The 27380-nt window shown below is 37.3% G+C and overlaps 1 protein-coding gene across 23 annotated transcripts in view; it reads left to right on the top strand.

Annotated features, from left to right (window-relative positions):
- TCF4 (transcription factor 4) overlaps window positions 1-27380 on the top strand; it is a 353245-nt gene that overhangs the window by 231740 nt on the left and 94125 nt on the right. For 4 of the 23 annotated variants that reach the window (XM_068562361.1, XM_068562365.1, XM_068562360.1 and 1 more), the window contains exon 1: window positions 24551-24698. The exons of the other annotated variants lie outside the window; for them this stretch is intronic. In XM_068562361.1, the coding sequence (XP_068418462.1) occupies window positions 24630-24698 (69 nt within the window). In that variant the 5' untranslated portion in view covers window positions 24551-24629. Of the gene's footprint in view, window positions 1-24550; window positions 24699-27380 lie in introns of those variants that run through there. 23 annotated transcript variants of the gene reach the window in all.

Raw genomic sequence — 27380 nt, 5'->3', positions numbered from 1 at the left:
ACTTTAGTGTGCCCACCAATATGTAAACACATAAAATCTTCATCTTCTTATAGTTTGGAATGTTTCAAAATGATATACATTTAACCAGAAACTATTAACAACTACAACCATTCTACTTCAAACATTGGTGGAATTTGTCTCCACTTCTAATTCAATTTTGAAACTTCAGTGACAGTCTCACTAAGATCCCCAGTTAGAATCCCTGAAACTTCAGAATTCTCTGGAAATATGAAGTTTTATCTTTAGAAATAGTCTATGACTTTTCTTATTACAGGCTATCTTTTTTTCAAACTGCACTTTTTAAGAAAGTCTATGTTAAATTGCAGTTGTTTTTTGGTTTGATTTTTGCCTTTAAATTCAGGAAGATCTAACAAGCTTTGTATTAAGTGGTCAGAGATAATTTTGAACACATGAATTTTAAGGAAAACAATCTCAACTATCTTAAAGAATCTAAAATAAGATTTGGACCCTCCAAGAAAATTTGAGATATGAGTTAATCATTAGGTAGACTCGAAAAATAAAAACTCAATGTGTATGAGATACTGGGTTAACCAGTTTTTTAAGGAAAGAATTTTTAAATAAAATAAAATCTTGAAGTCTGGATGAGACATTTTTTCACAGAAGAGATTTTTAGGAATATCAGGCAAAGTTGGATAATGCTGACAGCATTAACTGTTCTCTGTATTTTCCATTATATAAGCACCTTCATATTTGAAGGTTACAAACATGATGTTGAGGTTATACCCTCAGCTGTTTTTAGAAAAACAGGTTTTTTTCTCAAATGCTTGAAGAAATCACAAACAATTTAAAAGAGAAGTTGGTAATTGTTTTTTTTTTTATCTTATTAGAAGCCCAGAAATTTTATATGATTGAAAAACTCAGTACTTAAAATACCTAATTTCCCCCATCACTTTTGAAATTGATCTTAAGGAAATCATAGTGATGCTTTTTCATGAGAACAAAGTTTTAACTTGAGTGATAATACAACTTTTGCTAAAATAAAATTTATGTTGATTCTAAAGTGAAGTAGGTGTCAGCCACCTGGGCTCCATCCTGTGTAGAAAAGTCTAGAAGAAGCCAATTGTGAGATAAGCTATAAAAGGAGGGGCCTCTTCAAAGTTCATTCCTAGAGAAGTAGATACTTTGTGAAAAAGTTTAACTGTAGGTGTTTACATTAAAATGTTAGGATAGCTCACAATAGTTAACTTTAAACATAGTGTGCCCATTTTCTAATGAGTGATATTGAAATATGAAGTGTGGATATTAAAATTATGCTTGTCATGAAAATGTATAGGCAGAAAGAAGGTGAAGGATAATGCAATTAAATCATCCCAAATAGGGCAAAAGAATTATTCACAGAATTCACACGGAATATGTAACATGACATTGGGGAAAACCTTGAAAGTCGAGAAAATATTCATCACAAAGAAAGTATTTATTTTTTTTGTTCAGTTAATACTGAAGTCACTAAACCAAAGGCTTCAGAAGTTTAGCATGTACCTTAACCAATCTTTTCCTGTTCACTGCAGTTATAGGTTACAGAAGTTAAGGTGTTTTTTTTAAATTGCTGGTTATAGGAGAATCTCTATATTTAAGTTTTCATTGGGGGTTCTTATTCCATTAAAAATATTTCAAAAAGCATATAAAATTCATACAAATATAAACACCTAATCCATTAGGCGTTCGAATCTCTGAGGAGTTTTCTAAAAGATTTCTATATTTTTTGTTCCAAATTTTGGAATAATGAGGGTTCTCTTCTACTATCCTCCCTGTCTTGAAATCCAATTCTGCTCCCCTTAAAAAGGTGTCTTCTGGTGTGTGTATATTTTAAATATAAAGTGAGAAGAAACATAAGGGACAAGAAAAACTCTTCAGTTAACTGTGGGTGAAAGGTCTGTGTATTTCTGAGCTCTGCTGGGATTATATTTACAAATGAAAAGGATGTATGCCTGAAACACTCCAACAAGACATGACCACCTAGCTCTTTCCACAATGGAGATGCCTTCTCAGCCAGCTTTGTCTGATTATTCTACTAAGCAAGCTCTTCTAAGGTGGTACAAATGATGTGTCTCCCCTCCCACCCCCATGTGTTCTTTTATTTTTAACCAAGGTTTCAATATTTCACCCTCTAAGATTTCTGTTGAAATTTCGGAACAATAGCATTTAGTGTAAAACTGGACTCATTTGTTGAGAAAGGAGAAATACATTTCAGGGAACTGTTATTTTGAACCTTATTTTCTCACTTTTACTGAAGAGTACATTTTGGTGTGAAGTTTTGGGCTCCATCCGAGTGGCTTAATTGTTAAGAAACTAAGAAGCTGCTATAAGGCTGCTTTACCTAGAGAGAGAATTATGACAGGCTTGTGAGTGTTTTGAAATTATAAAAACTTGTTCTGCAGCGTCTGGCTTAACTGTGCATTTATTTTGTATTTGTGGAATGATAGAGATGCTTGGCTTGATATTCGGTTGAATATCATTTTAAACTTTTAATATTTCATCGATTGAAACAGATCTTATTTTCTAACATTGCGAAATTTTCTCATTTTTTTCCCCGATTACTGACAACTCTGCTTTTTCAAGGTGTGCCTTCTTGCTTCCAAGCAATTCTAAATTTTTTGTTTGAAAGTCATGAATCAAAGTCAGATAGAACTTCAAGGACTTTAAATAAGATGCTCTCAGAATGAACACGTAGCAATAATCCTGAAAGGCATGAAGAGTTTCTTCAAAAATAGCAAAGTTTTATTTTCTTAAGGCAGGTTAGATTCTATCAGGCTGTTGACAGACACTTGCTGTGTTGTTTTATTTTAATAAATTGCACTGAATTCTTAAACTGAACATAAAGTTGCCTTTCAAAGCAATAACGTGAAATTCTCAGCCTTGATCTCAACTGTCCCAGTGTATGTGTGTATACGCGAACATGCTCATTTTAAAAGGAATGAGAGCTTTTCTAAAACTCGGTGCAAAGTTTGTAATTTTAAATACTCCAGTATTTTATCTCAGAACAGCAGCATGTGAATGATTCCGATTTTTTGTTTGTTTGTTTGTTTGTTTTTTAGTTACAGCTGTTGCATAGGTGCAGAGCTATTTGAGGAGTTTCCTGCTTTGCTAGAGCTTATACTCCCTCTTCAGAGAAATGAAGGTAGTGCAGAAGATTCTGCATTTTGGAAAATTTCAGGGTTGGAAATAAAGATGCTTTAAGTTTCAAGGAGAAGCATCGATTTGAATTCCGAGAGAATGTGCAAATTCGATTTTGAACAGAACCTTTTAAGGATTCCATTTCCGTGCTTTAGGGGCACCCACTATTGTCTTTCTAGTCTAATTTTGTCATCTGAGGAATTCATCATCAGTATCCTGCTAGGCTTGAAACTTGATCCATAAGCGTTTACTTCTAGAGTAATCAGAGGAGGATCTGTGTGTGGATTACATTTCACTCAATTTATTTTGAGTGTTCAGTGCAACAGAAGAATAGGAACTTTTTTTATGCAGCCCCCTTCATAGCCAAGTGTAAAGAAAATTTTTTGGTGTGTTGCCCCCTCTGTCAATTGTTTTCAGCCATGGTGATGAAAAAGCATTTCCTTTGTGAAACATGGACTCATATTAGAAAGACTTACATTTTCTCAGAAAAATTACCCTTGTGGTACCTGCCTTACATGCACGTACAAAACCTGTCACTGTCACCACTTGCTGTTCCCGTCTAGGGATTTTAGAAAAATGCCGTTTTGGAACAATTATTTTGATATCATCTGAGACAGAGTTTCTAACTCTCTCCCGCGGCCTCCTCCCTGCCAGCCCATATCATTCTAAATGTGCCTCCTGGATTATACTTATAATAATATTGTAATGGCTTTCATTCTACCAATTGGCACAGTTTATCATTGTGTCATTAGCTGCTGTGAGAAGGCAGTTTCAAGTAGGTGGCTGATTCTTAGCGGTAATGTTTTCGAGTAACCCTGTTTGGGGAATTCGGCTGTTTCACAGGTGCTCAGGTGTATAAGCCCAGGGTACAATCATATTTTCTGGCTTGCTCATTATGAAACGAATTTGAAGTACAAAATAATTCAATAATAAGTGGAGTATAAAAATTGGGGCTTTATGGTAAGAAAGTCTAATAGCTTGAGATGTTAGCAGAGGAGATAAAAATAAAATTTGTCTAAGGATGCAGCAGTACTTAATTCATGTCTCATTTCTCCTGGAACTGAGATTTTAGAAGAGTATTCATGGCCTGGTGATGAAGACTTGTTGAATCAGTTTGAATGTTTTCAACCATGAAGCTAAATAGGAAAATAAGCCTATTTCTGTAACTGTTGTAGTATTTGAAAGTATTGTTATATAATAAAAAGGTACACGTTCTGCCACTTATGTCATGCTTAATAGTAAGGCATATGCTTCGTGAGTGAGATTTCAGTACCAAAACCTGTGGGTTCCTCATAGAGTACCTTTATGTGAATTTTATTTTTAAATGTATGCAAGATGTTGCCACGTATAATCTGTAGCTTAGTCGATAGTGCTAGGCAGAAGAAGACAGAATTAAGCATATTTATTATGGGCAGATATAGTTGGAATTACAAAATTCAAACCCCAGTAAGTAAGTATTTTACAAACAATGCTATTTTGTTTTCCCTTTCATAAATTACATCAACAATCTAGCTGTTAAGCGGAACCCTATAATAAACTGGAAACACCCAGGTGGAAGGGGGAAAAAAGCATTTTTAGAAGTGTTCTTTCATTCATTCATTCATTCATTCATTCATTCACTTCTTTCTTCATTTATACTTATTCAAAGCATATTTTTCAACTAAACTAAAAGCCAGACATGCCATGTGTCATTGAACAATTCAACGTAGCGTCACGCACATCCCAATTTGGGGACTGGCCTTAGCATTTTAAAGAGCAGGTCTGGCCTTTGGAGAAAGTTGTACATTCAAAAAAATAAAATCACACCCAGTGTAACACGGGGATGTTTTGTCCTTTAGGTTTCTTATGGAGATGCTGAATCCCCCTACTCACTTGTAACCGCCTTGAAGAGAGTAAAGGTCTTTCTTGTTTTATATACATCTTTTTTTTGTCCCATAGAAACTCAACTCACTCACTGCCTTCTGCATATTACTTCAAAATATATTTCCAGTGAATGAATATAGTAATAAAAGTGGTAGAGTAGGGTGCAGATAACACCATTAGAAATAAAGAGATCTTCCTAATCTAGTGTCTAATATCCTCTACTTACTCACTCAGTGGCCTTGGTTAGGTCACAAACCTATTTTGTGGTCTATAAAATAGATAGAAATAGTGCCTGCTTAGTGAGCTGATGTTAGTGTACTAACAGACCCTTAACATAGTGCTTATTCTGCATCACACACTGAGCACTTTGCATCTATTCAGTCATTTATTCCTACACCGTCCAATTGAGATGGGTACTACTGTTTATTCACGCATAAAAGACTGGAGACACAGAGAGGTGAAGAAACATGCCCGAGGTGACACAGCTAGTAAGTGGCAGAGCTGGGATAGTGACCTCGGCAGTCTGCCTTCAAGGTTTTCTGTGTCCTTAACCATGAGGCTGTAGCTATTTGGGACACTTTGTAGACCAGAAGCTCTCGACAGCCTGGCTGATGCTCATTTAGCAAGTATTTGATGATATGGAATAAATTAAATATTCAGAAATTTCGTCTCACTGTAGAATGACCCTCAATACCTCTAAGTCACTGGTTAGAATCTAGCACAACTTTGGCCCAGGCAGATCCCTTAGAAAATCCAGACATTCCAGAACAGCATTTCTGTAATAGAAACAGTATCATCTAGTGGTTAAGAGCATGGAATCTGATCACTTGGGTTTTTAGTTGGCTATGCCACTTACTAGCTACCTGGCTCTGGGCATATGATGTAATTATCCTTGACTACTTCCCTGAAAAATGGGGAAAATATACATACCTCCTAAGGATACTGTGATAAATAAATTACAAAAAATATATATAATGTGCTTAGCATAGCCTTGAGGCATTGTAGGTATCTAGAAATTAACAGCTAATGATAATTGTGATAAGCACTGGCAACGGTAACAGAGTAACCACTAGAGAAAAACATGCAGCTTGTTAGCAACAGAGCAGAAACTTACACCAGGGTCTCAAGTGCATTCAGAAAAATTCTACCTAAGGGAGGCCACTTGCTTTTTCTGAACTTAAGAAATATCGTGAGCACTTTCTGTATCTCTTTGTCCTTACAATAGTATCTCCATCCGTCCAAGACACCTAGTCAGCCTTTTTAATCATCCGACTTCATCGCTCAGCCAAGTTTGTGTTGGAAGGGCGTACCCCATCTTTTTTCTTTTGGAAGAGGACATCAGGCCAAGATGACGGAGTCCTCATAATTTGATTCTCTCTGCCAATCATTTGTTTATGCCTAAATCAGCCCTGCCTCTAAGTGATAAGGAGATACATGCTTCTTATTTCGTATTCTATCAGCGTCATCCTGTAAGTGGCCAGAAGCGGGGCTCCCGAGTGATGCGCGGGTCTACCTTTGTAGGGCTGGCTCTGGTACCCATGAAAAGAGACGGTTAGGCCTGGGGTTTTGACTTCATCTGACAAGACGAAGATGCCTTGACTAGGTGGGTGCGTGTGGCAGTTTGTTTCTCTTCTAAAGTAAAACAGAGTTCGATTTGTTTAGGACTGTTTAGGTCCATTTCTAACATTAAACAGGGTTATTTAAGCAGACGTTTTCAGGGAAAGTCAAAGAATTGGGGGATTCTGGCCTTTGCTGCCTAGTAATGTGTTTTTTCTCAATGCCATTGCTGAATTCATTAGGGGAAAAAAAGTATTTTTGCTTGTCAGCTGTGGGAAACCTAAAACAGTTTTTGCAAGGGCTGATTCATGAATTCTTGCATTTAAAGGGAAAAAAAAAAAACATCTGCCAAAGGGGGTGGAGGAGAGAGAGCATGACCGATACATTTCACAACAAATATCTCTTCCCAGCCAATTTCAATGTACACCAAAACCAGACCCCGCGTTAAGTTCCTCAGGAAAGGTCCCTTCTGGCTGGACCTCTTCCTCGAAGAGTTGCCCCTCATTTGTAGTCATTGCCACCTTGTGGATTACAAAGGATATTGGTTTTCATCAAACTTCCATTTCCATTTTGGCTTTTTATGGCAAGTGCCCTTTGGCAATGGGTTGCCGAGTTCCTCACCAAGAGAATCCTGGGTTATTCAGCAACACCTCACTTTTCTCCCCACAGTTCATTTATGATTCTGATGAGTGTTTTTTCAGGAAACACACATTTCACTTTTTGACCTAGGAGCGTCTGTTAGAATTCTTTTTTTTAATACTACTTTGGCATTCTGGAAGTGTTAATGTCTTTCGTATCTGTTTAATGCTATTTAGGGATATTTATGATCACCTCTTGGTTACTCAGGGTAAAGTGTGTCGCAATTTTTTTTAAACAGACAGGAAAGCATTCACATGAGGAAACAGATTGCTTTAAACATGTGCTTCCTGTGACAGTAAAAAGAACAAATTAGATTTAACACTGTGTAATGAATGCATAAATGTGTACATTGAAGCTTGTGAAAGCTTTATGTTCAGTTCTGGTCACAACCAAAATTGAGTCACCTGTAAAAATTAAAGATACCTCGGTTCCTCTCAGATTCCTGAAGTGCCGAGACATCAAGTCTCCTCACCTGAGGCTGCCTCATTGGAATCCTAAAAAACATGATACGTTAAGGCTGGAGAGAATGAGCACATTCCAGACACATTCAGGGGTTAAACCAGGTTAAAGTCAGATGCTGTGTATTTAGCAAAGAGAGCAGTGTTTGGGGGAGAGAAAGGGAGGATTTTATTACCATCTTCCTCCCTCCCTGAGAATCAGTGGGGAAAAAACTATTCTTCTGAATCCCACATCGACCTCTTTCTTTTATGAAAGAAAAATAAGAAAATCTGATGTTTACTTACGAGCCCCTACTAAGATTTAATTACGTAAGAAAAGGACTCCTTTCCTTACATAATTCAGTTTGCGCTGCTGAATGCTGGCTGGCAGGGAGTGCAGAGAATCTGAGTTAATATTTCCAGTTAGACACAAGTGTTAAATTGGAGGGCAGGAATCCTCTCCCCAGAAGAGGCTCTCCTCGCCGTTTCTGCCTGAGCCCCGTGGATGGTGCGTTTCCTTCCCCGGCGCTTTCAAAGCTGAGGATTTGTGGCAGGCTCACCATCTCTCTGGCCAAGGAAGGCCGGGACCGAGTCCCTCAGGGGAGGGCACATAGTTTGGGGACATCTGACTCTCTGCTAGCTCATACTGAGGTACTAATATCAAAACAGACTGCTTGTCGCTGCACGGTGGGGCAGTGCTTTTTTTGGCTGCCGTAGTTGAAATGAAATGGGCAAGCTGTAGCCCGCTTGGCATCAGAAGGGGCGAAGGGAAGCTGGGAGATCAGAGTCAGACTGTGAATAAAAGTAACAACCAATGGTTAACTTCCTTTTTGTGTGTCACTTGGCAGCGATGCGACTGATGGCGATTTTTTTTTTTCTAACGTGGGTGAGAGTTCAGTGCCCTAGGAAGAGCCGTAGACACTGCTATTGTGCTTCCTCATACAGTTGACTTGCGTTGATTTCTTGAGGCCACTACAGCTGTTCCCAGAGCCAGCTCCAGGAGCTGTATACATGGCCCGTCGGACTTCGAATGAAAAAGGTAATCAGATCAGAGGTGATCCGCACAAAATCTCACTGCTGATCACTAGGAAATCACCGGGAAATCAGATTCTCGCAGAAGGCAGTGGTGCCAAAGGATAAGATATGCACTTCAGTGGATATTCCCCAGTATGCAGACATCCAAAGATCTTTTTAAATGACACGACTCCACATCCCTCATCTGCCATCAAAGAGTCAAATCCGTTTTGGGCTGTCTGGAAAACGCAGGGCTAAAATAGCCAGATTGAATTCAGATGGAATTACCTTCTGCTTTTTGGGGAGGTTGTGGCTCTTGGGTTAGTGGCATTATTTTCTTTGAAGGATTCATTCGGAAGAGAGTTGGGGAGAATTTCTCAAGATTTTCCTCCCATTTCTCTGTTTGCAAAGAGCTGTTCCCCAAAGGCAAAAAGAGTGAGTTGCCATCTTGAGGAGTGAATTGTGTGTTTAGTGAGCACCAAATGGTCTCAGAGTTACCCTGGAATTTTCAATATATCTAGTCGCTTTCATATACTATTTATTCCCCTAACCATTTGTACAAGATATCAGTAAGATGACCAACTTTTGACAACCCTAAAAGCAGGGAAGGATGCTTAGAAATAGAATACCATTTGTCTGGCAATTAGAGTGTATCTCTTAAGAGTTCGAGAGAATTCTGATTAACCTTTCTGTTCCCACATTCTCACATAAAATTAGCACACCTTTTAAATTATTATCTAGTATTTAAACAAACATTTTTTTGAGTCTTCTTAATGCAACAGGTTCTGGAGACACTAAAAGTGTGTTATAGGTTTCTAAAAAACTTCATTTTTCTTACATTTTAAATGTTCTGTTTGTGCAAAATTTCGAGAATCACCATAAGGGCTTCTTTGCATTTTTAATTTAGTAACTAACATATGAATAAATTTGCATATTAATTAGTTGCAGATTAAATCATGCATACATAATTGCCTCCTTACTGTGTTTAATGTTTGTCAAAATCTCCAGCCTGGTTTGATGGATGTCATATGAAAGATTACAATTTGATGTACCCTTGGAAGTATTTACACCAATAATGCAAGATTCTTAATAGCAGAATTCTCTAGTTATATACAGTTACTAATAAACATGTAAGATAGGTACATGTCCCTTTGACTAAAATTTTATTCTTTGCACCAAATCATTTACTATTCATAATCATTAATGCATCTCCTGATTATACAGCATATGTCTGTTAACCCTTTCATTGCCCGTCTTCAAGGGGTAGCTTCTTTTCTTTCCTTGTCCCCTAAAGAAAGCAAATTATTTCATAGGATTCTGAAATAACCACATTGCCTTTAACCTATTTCTCCTTTGCCATTTCCTGAGGATTATATAATCACTTTGTATTTTACAGTTTAAGATCAAGATATGACCCATGTGCCCACAATTAGTAGCTGATGGGCTCCCGCCTACCTCTCTTTTACCAATGCTGAAAGGAATTCAGATATTTCAGACACCTTCAATTAAATGATTTAAAAAAATATAAATGTATATAGATATACACACACTCTATTTAGGAGGGTACTTGTAGGATAAGTGAAATTATTTAACTTAAATTTTATTCTATTTTGAATACTGTAATGCATTTAATGTATTATCATCAGATATAGGATGGATATGTTTTCGTTTTTGTGTTTTTGTACTAGGACTGAGACCTCTGCAGTAGAAACTGACTAAAGAATGGATGCTTTTGATTCGACATAGTTAAAAAAAATATGTATGCCAATAAGTGTTCTTTTTAATTAATTCCTCAGGTATTTAATTTTTTTAAGTTTCATTTTACTCATGAAAAGAGTAGACCAACTGGCTTTTTTTTTTTTTTTTTTTTGCTATTTTGATGTCTAAGCTGCTTATCACACTGTATTACCCTGCATTAATGAGTATTCCTACTGTGCAAAATTCTATCAAAAATGATGGTGTGAATGTCATTTTTAATTGGAAGTTTATACAGTCAAATTTATAGTACACAACAAAAAATATGTACATAGTTCTGCTCCAAGCCTTTTTTAGGCTATTGATCTTTTTGGTTTAAGTATACATTTTTATCAGTCTGACTTTAAATTTAGTGTGAGAATCTGGACAAATATTACTAAGTTTGTGTTACTACCATTGTTGGGGGAAGAGGGAAACTAAGGCACCAGACAATAATAATGCCTTTTAATTATAAGAGGAACAAATACAGGAATTACCAAGAATCTATTTTCATGGATGCATTTTAAACATGAAAACTTGCTGACCAATTTTATACGTTCCACAGAAGTCATAATATTTGATTTCTGTCTATTTAATTGTTGAATGCCTCGCATTTATATGCTTAGTAAAGAGACCGAAGGTTAAAATGAGTCCAAAGCATAAAGAGCTGATTTTCTTTATTTGATTCTTACTTAGGAGAAATAATACCTCCTGGTCGCCTACCTCAGGATCATTTTTTTCTAATCACAAGACACAATGAACTATTTACTGATTTAACAAAACGTTCTAATGCAGCACACAATATCGTATTCAGTTGTTTGGTAAAGAGAAAAATGAAATGAAAGCTGCAAAACTTACAAAAGGAAGCAAACAGTCAGACCTGAAACATCATATTTATCCACAGCCATTGTGCCTAGGTAATTCAGGGCATATGGTATGTAAATGACGTTTGGAGATTCTTGCCAAATCTACACACGACGGGATAAATTAAGGACAGGTTTCCCTGGGTGTAAGTTCCATGATTGTGGCCGGCACACTCTGCTCGGATGTGTTTGTTCTGTTCTTGTCTTTCAGCAAGAGCGTCACACAGCCTTCAGTGGCCAAATCTGGTCCTCAGTCAGCTTTTAAGACATTATTTTTAATTCCTAAGAATCGGTTTTATAATTAAACTGAAAATTTAGTACCAATTTGCCAAACCTTCCTTTTGCCCCAACATTTGAGAAGATCTGAATAATTCATCAGTAGATATTTGGCTATTACCCATTTAAATGGGTATTTTTGACAGTGGAAATGGAGTCCTCTTAGCCCCTGAAGAAAGGTGTTACTAAACAGTAACTTTTCTCTAGGTTAGGATTAAGATGTTTTCTAGAACAGGCAGTGGTTTATTTTGGATAATTAATAATTTTAATTTCGAGTTAGCCAGGTCATAATTTATGAATTCAACTTGATAACTCACATTGCTAGTATCAGTTATTTAATTTCGAATTATTATTTTGTAGTATATGCTCTCACTTCTAGAAAGGTGCAGGCGCTGTCCCCTGCACCCATTTAAAACTCATTTTAAGTAGGCAAGAGTTTTTATACTATTTCCTTTTTTCTGAAAGGAATTTTTTTTCTAGGCCGGGTGTCTTAGCCCATTGTTTTTAATACTTTAAATTACGGTCCATTTTGATATATCTTGGAACTGTGTAATTGGAGATTTTGTTTAGAAATGATGGCAGATCCTTTTTTCCTATGACAATTCATCAGAATATACCTAAATAGTGCATTTACTGTGAAGACTCAGTTATGAATACAAGACTTACACGCTATTAGTAAAAGTTATTTCAGGCCATTTAAAGTATGTGGAGTATGATTTAGGATGTTTTATTGTTTTTATTGGTAAGAATGTTTTTTACTAAATCAAGCTGTTATTTTTTGAAGATAATGCTCTTAATATTATGGTTTGATTTGAATGAGCAGTTGAGGCTGTGTCCCTACAATTACATTTCATTCGTGAAACACAAATAACATGCTAGTTACTGTATGGAAAATGAAATTAGGCTCGGTCCTTGTTCATGGCTGTGCATATTGGGTAAAATCAGGGGAAAAAATACCCTTGAGGTCAATATCAAGCAATACTTCTTGACTCAGATCCAGTTTAAAAGTCATGTAAATGGTTGTGGTTCCGGAGGAGTTCACAAAAGTCTTGTGTGGTCCATAGTTTGTGAACTCAGGTGAAGTTTTGAGCTGATTATTCTCTGACCATCCCTGGGTTCTTTGAAACTCCTTCGCACAGATGTGCTCCCAACTCAACAACAGAGAACAGAAATAATCTTCGCTGGAAAATAAAGCTCAGTCGGTCTTCCAACTTTACTGGGAACTTGCAGCCTTCAGGACAACAAAATGGATAACCACAGTTGAGATTAAAGAGTTCAGATTAAACGTATTGCACGGTAGGGTGGCATGGCCCTAGTGTCCTTCATGAGAGCGCCGTGCATGCCAACAACGTTAAGCACTGCAGCCACTTACTGAGATTTTGGGTTTGAAATGTCAGTCATTGGACCACATTTAGAATGAAGCACCTGCATTTTATTCAGAGGAATTAAGGTACATTAGGATATGCGGAGGTGAGTTGAGGTGTTTTTGTGTGTGTATTTTTTTTCCGGCAAGAGCCGTAGATAATAAAGATAAAACATCTCAAGTATTAAAGCAGTCTATTTCCATGCACTGTATGATCCAAAATGACTTAGCCTTTTACAAATTTTTCAGAAAGAAAAGTATACAAAGAGTGAGATAAATGAAATTTGCATCTCTACAGACAACTCTGCATAGCAAATTTAAGATTCTAGCAGTTTCCTTCCAAACATCTGAAAATTGGGAATTTAAAAGGAGACCCGGACAGAGCCTTAACTATTGCATTGCTACCAGGTGTCTCTAAGATGATAATCAGTAAGTCAGGAAACTTTTTTTAAAAGGTATAAACGACTAAAATGATAACTTATTTTTGTAGATGCTTTCAGACATTTCTTCTTAGTTAAGGATATTGAAAGTGTTAACTGTTTGTTATATACTTAGTAAATTTTAGGTAGACCAGATGCATTAAGCTTGTTTCATGAAAGATATGACTTACATGTATCCAGATCTCAAGTATATTTCAAACCAGTCTTTACAAAATGTTAGTGCCTTTCTCTTAGGATTCTAATCAACAAAGTTCCAGTCTTCAGCTCCACATCTGACATCAGCCAGAAAGTATGGAGAGCGATTGATGATACTATATCATCATGTAACCACTTAGCTTTGAATCTGCTTAAGGCTCAAGTGTCAAATTTAAAAATTCAGCAAATATTTATTGCACACCTACTAAGTGCCAGGCTTCCTGGAGAGTGCACAGCCATGGACCAAAGTTCCTGCCTTTGTGAAGATTTATGCAAAGATACAAGTGGCCACAAGTAGTTTTCCAAGCAAGAGTTCATTTCATGATGCTTCATAGTGGCCCAGTACCACGGATCCACCTTGTGGACTAATAAATACAGAGACGATGTCTCTTAAAAGTCCAACAATTGATGTAGTGGCACAGTCCCTGGTAACAATGTAATATATAGTATAAAGATGAAATCAACTATGAGATTTACCGTAATTGTTGGCGAGTTTCTTTGTTATCAGCATATTTTTAACAATGTAACAAAATAACATCTTTCAAAGTTTTTTTTTTTCTGTTGTGCCTAAAATCTGGTTAAATGGAATGTGTTGGAAAGGACAACAAAAGAAGGTTAAATATGTGGAAATGACATGGAAAACACCTGCTTCTTTGTTTTGTTTTCCTCCACGTCATTAGGAAATAATGTCTAGCCATAGGAGGGTATGTTGTCCCTCTAAGAAAATGTTTATGAAAAGAATTTTTAGAGTAGAATATAGATTAAATAAGTAGGGGGGACCTGCCAAGAAAAACTAAAGAATACATGAAACAGGAGTCTGCATCACACATACTAAGTGACATAACAGTATCACCTCTCAAAAGTGACAATGCATGTATCCATTTTTATATCTTTGGCATATTGTTGGCACGATTAATTATTCCATTGAGAAAATAGCCACGCTATACAAGAGAAAGGAAGATAAATTAGATCCTCCAAGCCCCCTTCTGCGAAGTATATGTGTAAATGAATATGCTCTCTGCCAGCCCAGCAAATAAAATTTGGTCCATCCCTATTCTTCAGCAGTTCATAATCCAGGTGAGGGAAAGGCCAGGCTCATGAAGTCAAAAATAATCATTAAAACGTTTGAAAACTGGGGAAACAATTCATCATAGCTACATGTGTGTGTATGTGTTTTATCAGTATAATGCAGGTATAGCTCTATTCGAAAATTTTTGTCTAATAATACACTCATTTTTCCATTTCATGAAGATTTGACTTATTCTCAGATTGAAGTTACAGCTGGCTGTAATGTGTTTTTCTGACAACTCTGGACTTGATCATTTCTGTCATTGTGGAAAGGAAGGAAATAAATCTCTTTTTGTTCCTCATTCACTCAATGAGCAAAAATGTAATTGAGCTCCTATTATATGCATATAACATTGTTATAGGGCGGGGCAAAGAAATTTAAATCATAATCTCTACTCTAAAAATTTATAGTATTTGGGGGCAATAAAGTAGGGGCACAATTTATTTAGCTACAATTCATGGCATTAAACTTTGTTCAAGAGCCATATATTCTAGAATGGTCCTTATCTGGAAGTGACTACAGAACTTGATTCTGAATGGCTGAGGGTTACAGATCTGGCGAGATGAAGAAAGAGGCCACAGATAGTGATTGAGCTTCTAGCAGCTTCTGTGTATCTCTTCCCTATTGTTGAGCTTTTGCTTGTTTAGCTGCAGAAACAACTTTTGATTGGCTTTATATTTTCAGAGATTGGTTGTCCAGAGATATCGCATTATAATAAAAACATAAATCACAGAATTTTTAAGTTGGGAAAAAAAACTGTCATGATGACAATTTAACACTTATTTATTCAAAACATATTTATTTATAAAGAAACTGAGATTTAGATAAAGCCAGAACTTGAAGCACCGTCTTGGTTTCTGGCTTCCACATTATTTTAATAAGGAAGGAGAACAGGTGATGGGGATGGAGGTCTCATCCCCACATACTTGGAGAATCAGAAAGTTTAGCTCTTTTGGAAGTCGTTAAAAAAACCAAAAAGACAATTAAAAATTTCTTTCAACTTTTTTATGTTTAAAAATTATTTACCATAAAATATAGCCATTTGTTTAGTAATGGTACTAAGAATGACTTGATACAGAAATGCTCAACTCTGAGAAAGCCTTATGGGCCCAAACATTTTATTTTATTTTATTTTATTTTATTTATTTAAATTATTAGCACCTTTAATTAATTAATTATTTATTTATTTGGCAGCGTTGGGTCTTCGTTTCTGTGCGAGGGCTTCCTCTAGTTGCGGCAAGCGGGGGCCATTCTTCATTGCGGTGCGCAGACCTCTCACTATCGTGGCCTCTCTTGTTGCGGAGCACAGGCTCCAGACGCGCAGGCTCAGTAGTTGTGGCTCACGGGCCTAGTTGCTCCGCGGCATGTGGGATCTTCCCAGACCAGGGCTCGAATCTGTGTCCCCTGCATTAGCAGGCAGATTCTCAACCACTGCGCCACCAGGGAAGCCCTATTTTATTTTTTTAAATGTACTTACTTTTACTGAAAAAAGTATAAGTTGATCGGTTATAGATCAACATTGCTAGCAAGTTGGAAGGACACAGGCCATGTACAAAATGGGTAAGGCTTGAGGAACTCTTAAGTTTACTGTGTTTTCTGTACCCTTTCCTTGCACCCAACACATATGCACACATACCTATATGGTAACACTGAGTGGGTAGGTGCTTAGACCCCATAAAGAACATGGCTTGCAGGCTCTGAACAGATATTAGAGAACATGTCACATGCTGCGGAAAAGGAAATCTCCAGTTGGGTGTAAGCACGGGAAAGTTGACCTGTTTAAGATTTTGACTCATATTAAGCAAATTTTAAGTTGTTTTACTTTCAGAATGCATTTGATCATCCCATTCAAAGGAGGCAGAAAGCTGACTGACATTTTGGGAAACACCCTTGTCAAACAAATAGAGGCAGCTTTCATGCCTCTGGTTTGTAAGCACCATAATTTGGCAATTTGGCACTATTAACTACTAATGCCGGCTATGACTAGGAAGACGTCATTTTAAACCAGTTTCTGCCCAGCCTTAAATGAATGGAAGTAAGATCCTTACTGCCGTATGAGTTTTGGGCACTCCTCACCTATGTTAGAAACTGAAATGTATCGGTGTCAATTTTTTGCCAAATAGTTCTAATTTTAATGCTGTTTGTGTTCAGTGAAAGCTTATGAATTTATTTCTGTTTTATTTAGTAGAAGCTCAAAAATGTCTGTAATTGCAACTTATCCGTTTTAAGACAATTTCTTTTGGGGTTGCTCACGGAATTTGCTGTAAGCACTTGTCTCAGTGGATGATGGTGCAGAACATCTCATGTGACTCTTCACGCATCTCTGTGTTTATGTGTGGGGTAGATGTTTAAGTGCTTATGATTAACAGAGGAAGAGGTCATTTGTTTTTGAAACTGAGTAGTTAAAATTCAAGGTCATTTTGAGTTAAAGAATGCAATATTTAGGTCAGGAATGGACCAATGACCAAGCCTAAGCTTTAGGCTAAGGATCAGCCTTGAGGGAACTTAAATCTGCTACTCCTTTCTCCTGAAATACCATTAATTCTTGCTCCGAGGGGCTGGTTCCCAGTTACACAAAAGAATATTTTAGGCAGAAACTTTTTAAAACAGGAATTTGAGATAGACATTAAAATAACGGATGTGCATTGGATGCTAATCTTGTATGGTCAATCACTTCCATTTTAAAACATTTTTTTCATTCTTTTTACCTACTCTTTTAATTCTGAGTGTTTAACAGAGATAGCCGTTAAAGTATTTGAAAATTGTTTGTTCTCTGCCCAGCAAGCAATTCGTTGTTCTACTTGCTCAGTGATGTCAAAGAAAGGTAATCAACAGTTAGAAACCTCAGGAAGTTGTTAGAATTCCCACCCCCAAAGGGACTTAACAAACCCTGGACAATTATTCTATTTAGAATGAAAATGATTTTCATTGTGATATCACATTTCCCTCTGATCACTGAGCAATGCATTGGGAAGCCCAGTATTTATTCACAATGTTTAAAAAATTGTGTACATCCTGTGCCCAGATTCCAATCTGCTTCATCAATCCATTTTGTCAAAAGTTTCTCAAATGGCATCCTTCATCCAGGCAAACAAACATACCCAGGATTTCCCCTTTAACTTTTCGGGAATTCATTTTTACACGTGCATCAATTTGACGGAAAAAACAGTTGTCGTCTTATTTCATTTGATACAGGTGATTGTGGTAAGCCTGCTAGCTTTCTTCATCTAGGAAGTGCAGCAATCTGAGTCAACTTCCTCCATCTCTGTTTTTATATTGTCCAGTGTGATGCTTCCTCATTGCACCAAAATAGAAATGGTTTGTTTTTGTATCAAACTCGGAGACTGGCTATGGATTATACTGGGTTAGGATAAAGGAATTTTTCCCCCCAAAGAACATTCTACTTATCCCAGGGGAAAGAGATTGATGTCCTGGGGAAAAAATAAAAAGCGCAGTGAAGTCTTTTCTTCTTAACTAAAATATCTCCTTCAGTCGTCAGAAGTGTCACTTGCACTATCATTTTCTCATTTCATTCAATGTTTGAGAGATTTTGGTAGTAGAATAAATGTATGACTTTTGCAATTACAGGTCTTTGCATGGAATTGAGGAAGGAAGAAGTGAACTTCAGTTTGAGTCAAGCGTGCAGTTTGCATTGCAATTAAACATGAAAATCTGTATATTCTGGTCTTGCAACTGAGTGTATTTCACTTTACCATATCATACATGCCCTTATATACATGTTCCCCAGTCTGCAGGGTAGTGCCATTTTATATCTCTGGCTTGTTGAGTTTCTTCGAAAATGTTATGTTCATATGGGTAATGACATACTCATTGTATTCTTTACCATAGAAATGAGAAAATGTGAAAAAGTGGGAAAAATGACTCTAACCAGATCCAACTGCATGCAAGAATTTTGGAACCAGTTTTTTGCATTTATTTTGCATACTACTGTATGTCACCAAAACAGTATATGTCTGTGAGTTTTTATAATACCGTGTAAAGCAAAATGAGAAACCTCTTCTTTCTTCTGAAGAGAAATACTGCCACAGAAAGGTAGAAGATGAATATTTGTGGAACAGAAGCCTGGTCAAAAAAATTTAGTCCATATTGCTTACCCTTAGCAATCAATATGACTACAAGCTATCTGACCAGCCAGGAAGAGAATAAATATTGATCATGTGATAAACCATTTAGATGTCTGCATATGAACTCAAGCCATATAAAAGTAGCCAATTCAAGATAACGGTAGGAAGTCTCTGATTAGGCCACAAGTAGAATTTAGATTTCCCAGTCTATGCTGATATTTTGATACTCTTCTGTGATAAAAGCATCTTTCAAACTAAACTTCTCTACATTTGAGCCATACGAATTCTTAAAACTATTGTACCTGTAATAATCTAAATGGTGCTAAGAGAATAAGTTTATGCCCCAGAGAAGACTGAGATGATTTGTGCTTTATCTCAGTCCTGCATGTAATACGGATTTGCTTCAGAGAAATATTTGTATAATTATGTGACAAGTATATTTATCTGAGATAAGTATTTTCTCCAGGTAAATGTGTATTTGGCAAAAAAGTTTGAGATAATTGGGATTCCAATTGAAGAGAACCATTGTTTTAAGGTAATAAAGCTTTCTCGCTTATCAGAGAACATAGTTATTTCACATTCTAAAGATCTCAATACAAAAAGATATAGAAATGTCCATACAGGAAGTTTGTTGGTGTTCACTCCTAGATTGCAAGGCTGTCTCAAGTTACGGTCATCAGAAAAAATTCTTTTTACTCTGTGTGTGTGTGCATGTGTGTATGTGTGTGTCTGCATCCTCCTTTGGATAATTAATCTTTTATGAAGTGGATTTTTGTCATTGCAGTTTAAGTTGGTTTTTAAACAGCAACCCCATCCTAGGTATTACAAGCTATCGCCATTTACTAAAATTTTTATAATATAACAACCCTTGTATGTCCATTTACTACTAACTCAACACCAACATTAGTTTAGCTTATGAATTAAATGTCTCCTACTGGAGAGCAAAAAAAATAATCTGATTGTTTAGCTTCTGAATAACTTAAATTCAGTAATACCTCCTGTTTTCAGTGCATAAGGGTAGCCCAGATAAGCTCCGTTCTCTGACGTGGCAAAATTTATCATTGATTTATGTTTAAATATGAGAACATAGATTCTGATACTGACGCATCAACAGAAAATATGTATTTTAAGTATCTAACTGAACATACAAGCTTCTCATGCCAGTAGTGTGATTTGATTGCTTAGTAGCGAAGAGTTTAGCGTGGTCCTGTATTTTTATAATTTTTGTCCATTTTAGTAGACTTCTGTTACTTACTGCCTATTTTGGGTGGGGATTGCTTTCCCACTGTTCTTTAAGGCACTCTTGCGCAGAGGGACAAGGAGGGACAAGGAAATTTACTCGTTTATAACATGCCCCTGCTACACTAAATGAGGTGTCCTCTCATTTATGCCTCAAAAGAAGCACTTGTGTTAAGAGGAGGAAACTAAAACTCAAACCTGTGATATGACTTGGCCCCTGTCACACTGCTGCAGAGGAGCGAGGTGGTAATTCTCATACAGAAATATCTGACCCTCAAGTTTAAGCCCTGGGGATTTTGTAGCTTTGTGATCTATGAAATGTCATCCAAGACTCTTTGTGCCTTAATTCTCTGTCTTTAAAGTAGGGATGATAATACCTGTCATGGAGTACTAGTTATGAAGATGAAAGTAGTGTAGGCAACTGTATGCTCTTTAAATTGTGTATCACTACACATGTATTAGTTAACTGTCTTATTATCAAAATTTTTTGATGGGGTAGATATTTACCTAAGGAGGTCATTTACTTTATAAGTTTGCTTGTTCCCATTATGCTATGTAATCACTGTATGCTGATGAATATCACTATTTTCCTTGGGGTATGTTGTTTAGCTAATTCAGCCATACTAGGCAAAAAAGAACAGCATTGTAGAAGTAAGCAAGTATCATATGAAAAAAAATTGTTTAATGACTTAAACAGAAACATGGAGTTGTACAAGTTCTACCAAGTTATATTTTGGGGGGAAAATGACATTCCCTTCAAATGACCATCATTCATTCATTCATTCATTCATTCAAGTCATTTGTTAAGCACCTGCCTTACTCTGGGCAATCTGCAGGGTGCGGGTATGTGTGTGTTTATTAGGTTTATTTGGACTTCGAAGTAACTGTGTAATGTTGCAGTCATTATTCAGAAAAAGAGGCAGAATTTACTTTAATGAGATCTGTGAGTGGGAGTGACTAGTTCAGTTCCTTATCCCGTAATAGTTTGTTGTCTGATTGTTTAATACATGTATGACTGTCCCTACTTCACAATTAAAGCATTAGTCTTTGGTCGCATTTTTCCATTTTATTAAGAGCGCTGGTCACATGACCTTGAGCACATGACATTGGCCATGTGGCAGATCTCTGAGGGCAGGAAGACTGTTGTACATTTCTCTGAATCCTGCGCACGTCCCACGACGGGGCTCTCCAGAGTTGGGAAACGGTAAATAATTGTTTGTGAAATGATTGAATGAATGCAGAAATCCAAGACTTTTCACTCAAGTGGTGTAGAATATTTACTTGTTCTTTGATGCAGTCATTCATTCATTCATTCATTCAGCAAGTTTTTGCTGAAAGTGTACCTTGTAGGTGATACTATACACATGCGTTTCGGAGTTCTGGTCAGATATCCCCCAAATTTTTGTGACAACTCTAGGTATGTGTCCCCAGTTCCCCTTCATCCCAAATATATCTGTCAAGGATTTTTTGGAAAATCACAAAAGAACTGTAAACTTTAGAGAAAAAGTTAAGAATAATATGGATGTATTTTAGGTGGTCAGTATTCTAAACAATAATTTTACTGGTAAGGATTTTTTTCCCAAAAGTGGCAGAGGAAACACTTGGGCACACTGCCTACCCCTAGTGTCCTCAATGGTGTTTGCAGTTAACCATCAGAGAGCTTGGTGGCTTACTGTTTTCAGTGGCTAACCTCCATTCCCAGTCCTTTCAGTGATAAAAAGGGACTGTCTAGCTACTGCTAGTTAGGTAACTTGCCCAATGTTACGCTGATGAAACAAACAATAGACCAGGTCAGGGTCCCTTAAAAATTGGCTGCTATGATTAAGACTTCTTTTAAAATTATTATGAAACACATGAATTTATGCATATAGCATCAGTTGTTTCTATACTTCTGTGCTAACGCCCCACGCATCACACTAAAAATTTATCATGGGTGATATTTCTGTCACAAAGAAAACTTCAAAGTCTGAGTTTGCAGAAACGTCTCGTCTCAGTTGACAAGCCACCGACTTGAGTCCTGTGATTGAAATATACTCCAAGGTCAGCAAACCAAAACTTGAACATCACTGGATGATAATACATTCAGTGTCTCACTGGTTATAATGCAAAGAGCACCTTTCAAAGGAGTATATCTTTATTAATCATTGCAAATTTGTACTTTTGAAATTTCAGACCCTTTTTCATTAGTTAATAAAGCCAGGAAGCTTAGTGCTCTAGTCCCATTTTAATTTTTTGAGTCCCAGGTGCTGATTTGTCAGGGTTTAAAAATCTCTTTCACCTTATCAGATTAAAAATATTTATTTATGCACATGTTAACAATATATTTAAAAGCAACGAGAGCTTCAATTTTTAAAATATTAATTGTGGCTCCTTAAAGTATGAAAATTTTATTTATACTTACATAATGTATAAAAAGGCATTTATATGTTAGCAAATATGCAAGAGAAGGCATTTAATGTAGGTGAAGCAGAATGGTTGTTTATCAAAATAGTTAAGAAACCTTTCTAGCAGTCCACCTATGAAAATTTAGAGAGGCTCTAGAAACAGGCTTCTAAATAAGGGGTCTTTATAAGAAACAACAAAGGAACAATGACCAAAACTAAAAACCCAACTTATCTCCCTTTAAATTCCAGACTCTTTTCTAAGCCATGGTTTTTACACACTGTCCTTTGGTAGGTGGGTACCTTGGCCTTATGTATGAAACACTGAGGGTGGTTTAAAGGTTACAAATGTGATCCTGTCAGATTGACAACTAACTGTTCTAATGAGGAAAAAATCCTCAAAGCATGAAATTTGAATGAAATGTGTGATTATAATTCAAGTACTGTTTACACAAACCTCTGGGGACCTTCCGAATAAATGCAGAGCAAGTGAGTTAGACAAACCTCTGGGCCTTCGCTGTACGTGTGCATGTGCAGTGTGTGTGTGTGTTTATTTTACAGTGTGAGGGAAACTTTCCACCATTAGCCAAGGCTTTGCTCTTCGGAACCGACACCACAATCCCGCCGTTGTAGGTTCATACTGTATGTGTTTTGTTACCACATTGAGTTGTAAGGAAATAGGTGCTTTGAATTATTAAAGTTGATTCTTGAGAATAGATGTATGCTCGGGTGGCATTTGCTTCGGCATATGCAAATGATTTAGTTTCATTTGGGATCAATTCCCAGAGGCCCTCCTTTCCTGTGATGCTCTGAATTTGGCAAGCTCAAGCCAGCCCATCTCCTTTCCTCCCACCCCCTTTCTTTCTTTCCTCTTTTTTTTTTTTTTTTGTTCCTTTTCCCCCTCTTTTTGTTGGTTGATAATAATATTTTTAAAAATAAAACCATAAGCAAATCTATTCACTTGCTTGTTAGAAACCTTGTGATCTAGAAAGATTCTGTTGTTCAGTTGTGATGCATAAAGGTAAAGGAAGGTTTTCGCTTTCTTAATCACTTAAAGTTTAGTAAAAATTTTAAGTTTAGTGAAAGTGTGCACGGAATGTTTGTTCAAATATTTATACAGGTTTGGGGCTACTTGGATGATGCCAAAACGTGGTCTCAGAGGTGCCTTTTTAGGAACTGACAGCTGTAAGTCATTCGGAGGTTCGGAGGTACCAATGAACTCTTGCTTTAGAACCCAGCAGACAAATAGCGTTAAGTGGGTGGTAGATTATCCACAGCCCCAGGGAAAGCACCAAACTCCAGACTCGAGAGTGTGGCCAGGTGGAGGTGGGGTGCCCGGTCGCAGCGCGGGAAGCATCCTCCCAATCCTTGGGACACGCGGCCGGCTGCGGGGTGGCGAGGTGAAGTTCACGGGCGGCCAGCCTCCCTTCGGTTCCGGGGAAGCCGAAGCCGAGGGCTCGCCGAGCCCCGGGCGGGCCGCACTGTTACTCTGTTTCATTCCGCAACCCCGTTTTGTAGGTTGTTGACCAGGCAGTCAGAAAACACTGCCCCCTCTCTCCTTTTGAGCGAGGTCAGAGACGTGGTGGTTTTCGTTCTTTTTTTTTTTTTTTTTTTTCCCCTCCCTCTCTCCCCTTCCCTCCCTTCCCTCCCCTTTCTCCGAGTCGGGTTCTCAGGCAGCTGCGTACAATGCTGGGAGCTAGCCAGCAGCAGAGACAGATGGCAGAGTTATTAGATGTGCATCATACGATTCCCTTCCTGCCACTCGCTTTTTAATCAAATTAAAACAAAAAAGAAAGAGAGGGAGAGAGAGAGAGGGGGAGTCAATTAACTGCATTTGTATTCTGCTCAATAATGGACCCTGTTCCACTTTTACCCTAAGGCAGTTGAGTGGAAATTTTAGAGAAGAAAAGGGTGCCTAGAACAACAACCAAAAAAAAAAAAAAAAATTTTTTTTTTAAAGAAAGCAAAAAAGAAAGAAGAAAAAAGAAAGGGGGGGGGGAGTGAAGACTGCAGAAATGTGTCCGAATCGGCATTATTCGAGGAACTAATAAAAAGAACCCCTCGGAAAAGTTGAATCCATGTCGCGTATGCATTAGGATTTAGAGCTCCATCAGGGCCGGGCTGCCTTCCAGCTCCGCTGCGCAAACTTGAGCGTCTGACAGCAGCGCGGCGGCCTCCCCCGCCCGCCAGGAATGGTCTCTTCCTGCTTTGCATATTCACCACGCTTGGCCCGGCCATATGGGAAAATGCAACTGAAGGAATTGTTGTGAAAAAAGGGACAGCGAGTTTGAAATAAAAGTTGTTAGAGTGGTACTGAGGAGAAAAAAGAATCCGAGACCATGTACTGCGCATACACAATCCCGGGCATGGGCGGCAACTCTTTGATGTACTACTATAATGGGAAAGCGGTAAGCGGACGCGGGCTGCGAGGGGGATTTTTGACAAGTTTTATTGTCGCAGGGTTGAGCATCCTAGGCGGTGATCATTGTTTGCAAAGTTGTCGCAGGACGGCCGCACCTTCCGCGGTGCCATGAAATATTTATCCTTTGCCAATCCTGGGGTATCGGTGTTGTTTGTTTTTTTTTTTGATTTTGTGTTCCCCCAACCCAAGTAGGGTAAGAAAAAAATAGATGGATTTCAGAGCTTTAGAAAGTTTGCAGTCAAGGTAAAGTTGGGAGGTGGTAAGATGAAAAAAAAAAAAAAAAAACTTTTGGAAAATTCTTGTTCCTTCCAAATGACTGTTTAAAAGGAAAATCAGATATTGAGAAAGATGCAGGTAGGCTGAGAGGAAATTTGGGGTAAGTTTCTCCCTGGACCGAGGTTCTGTGATACCCAGTCTTACTAAGTTGGAAGCTTAAAGTGAAATGGATTTAGTGCAGAGAATCTGAGAGGTTAAAATAGAGCAAAGACATAGAACTGAGACATGTAATTAAGAAGTAGATTATATAAGCTTTTTTTTTTTTTTAAGCCAAAAAGGGGAAGAAAAAAACTCCAATAAACAGGGACCCATTCATACATATAACAGTATTGCTGTAAGTTATTTGTGTTGTGTGGCTTCTTTCCTCATTTCCCCCCCCCCCCTTCCAACAGAAACGCTTTATTTAAGAAAAAAAAAAATGTGTTTGGTATTTTGTGCATAACCCCAGCAGAAGGTTTATACTTGCCATCTGGAGGTTTATTTTTTTTTTTCCCCTTCGGCTGGGCCCTCTGAAGGAAAAGGATTTCAATATTTTCAAATCGGTATGTGGAGCTCTCCGGAAGAGTTGTTGGGGAATAGAGAAGCAAAATTTTATTATTTTAAAATAGAAAAGGAGAATGGGGGAAAAGTGAAAAGCAGCCATTTACAAACTGCTCTCTTTGTGTACTTTGAACTTCCATTTGGATTGATCTTAATCAGGGTGTGATAGTTGGGCCAGAAGGGACCGATCAGAGCTTTCAAGCAGGCCCAGTTCAGCTGTAGCGATTGGCGCAGGCGAATTAACATGTGTGCGTGGCGGTATATGCGTGAGTGTATATACGTGCCGATGTATGTATAACGGTTATTTCTAGCTGAGCATATACTGGAATGCACACACATGGAGAGAAGTGTTGGAGGGTGCAGTATGGTTTAGGAAGATGAATAATTTCATTCAAGAAACCAGTTTTATGAATGAGCAACAGCTGAAAGAATATCTACTTTTACTTTGAAAAGTCCGAGTAAATCATCAAAAGTTTATAAAACTATCCTGTTTTTATCTTTTAAAAAAAGAGAGAGAACCTAGCGGGTAATTAGAAGAATAGTTAAGTGTGGTAAGGGAAATATAATTTTAAAACAAATGGCTTATGTTGTGAACTGATCAAGTAAAGTGGTTAAGTTTGTAAACATAAATCATGGGATTATGTAACTTTTAAAAAAAAAAACTAGTGCCTAATTTGCAATTGGTAGTCACTCATATGTAGTTCTTAAGACTTTTGCCTGTTATCTTTTTGAGATTCCCACGCGTAACATAGTCAGCCAGTACCTTTAATTGTAAAGAACTTTTAATGAACATTTTGTGAGTGATGCTATCACATTCAGTAAGAAAAAGCATCTCAGAAGCAATAAAATAGATTCAGAGATTATATGACCCTTGTGCATTATAAGAGGGATACAATGAATATAATTTTCCGTGGTTTTTATCTTTAGGAATTACCAGCGGTGTGATTTTTTTTTTATATGTTAATTGTTAATTTTGCGTCTGAAATGTCTGAACTGACAACATTTTAGTTGAAGTTTTGGACATTTTAACTCTCTTTTAGCTAAAAGGAATTTTTAAAAATATGTGTTCCATTCCCACAGCTTGCCAGTTGCCTCTACCATAAGAAAATGCTGAATATGACATCATATCACTAATATGCCCTCTCAGTTGCCAAATATTTTGGTTGTTAGATTTTTTTTTTTTTTTTTGAGAGGATGGTACTCATAAAATCAAGATCACTCTGTCACAGGAAATGTATTTATAGGAACTGTTTTAAGGCACTTATTAAAAACAAATCTGGTGATGTGTATCTCTATTGATTCAAACACTAGAAAGAGGCAAATTGTACATACATTATAGTTAGAAAAAATAGCCATTTGGAACACCAGCAGAAAGCTTTTGAAACCACGGATGCTTACCAGTTCTTCGTTTTAGCTTTAAGAAACAGACAGCAAGGTCCAGTTGTACGTGTTCTTGGATGGAGCCAATTCTATACCATTTTAAAAAATTGCCTTCATGCATACACTGGAGAAGCAGATTTTTGTTTATTCTACAGCGTGTATTGTACTGGCTCTAATTCTGCATTCAGCAGCTTTTGATTTGGTGCCAGACATCTTGTGGAGATTGTGTATGCCATGCGTTAATTGTTCAAAATGCCTATCGAAGAGACTTTACATTTCTTGAGTTTCGTTTGTTGTTTGGGGTTTCAGTATCCATGCATTTCTGTGGGGATGTGCTCGGATGACCAACGTGTGTTTTAACCTAAATTGTTGGAGTTAAGTGTGATCAGCTATTTGTTCCACAAGCTTCCCTCTGAAGACAACACAGCCCTGAATTCCTTCTTTTTTTTCCCAGTGACAAGTCAATTACTTG

This window comes from Eschrichtius robustus, chromosome 14 (genome assembly GCF_028021215.1).
Source record: "Eschrichtius robustus isolate mEscRob2 chromosome 14, mEscRob2.pri, whole genome shotgun sequence".
Taxonomy (NCBI): domain Eukaryota; kingdom Metazoa; phylum Chordata; class Mammalia; order Artiodactyla; family Eschrichtiidae; genus Eschrichtius; species Eschrichtius robustus.
The sequence above is the reverse complement of the archived record's forward strand: the minus strand, read 5'-3'. Positions and strand labels throughout refer to the sequence as shown.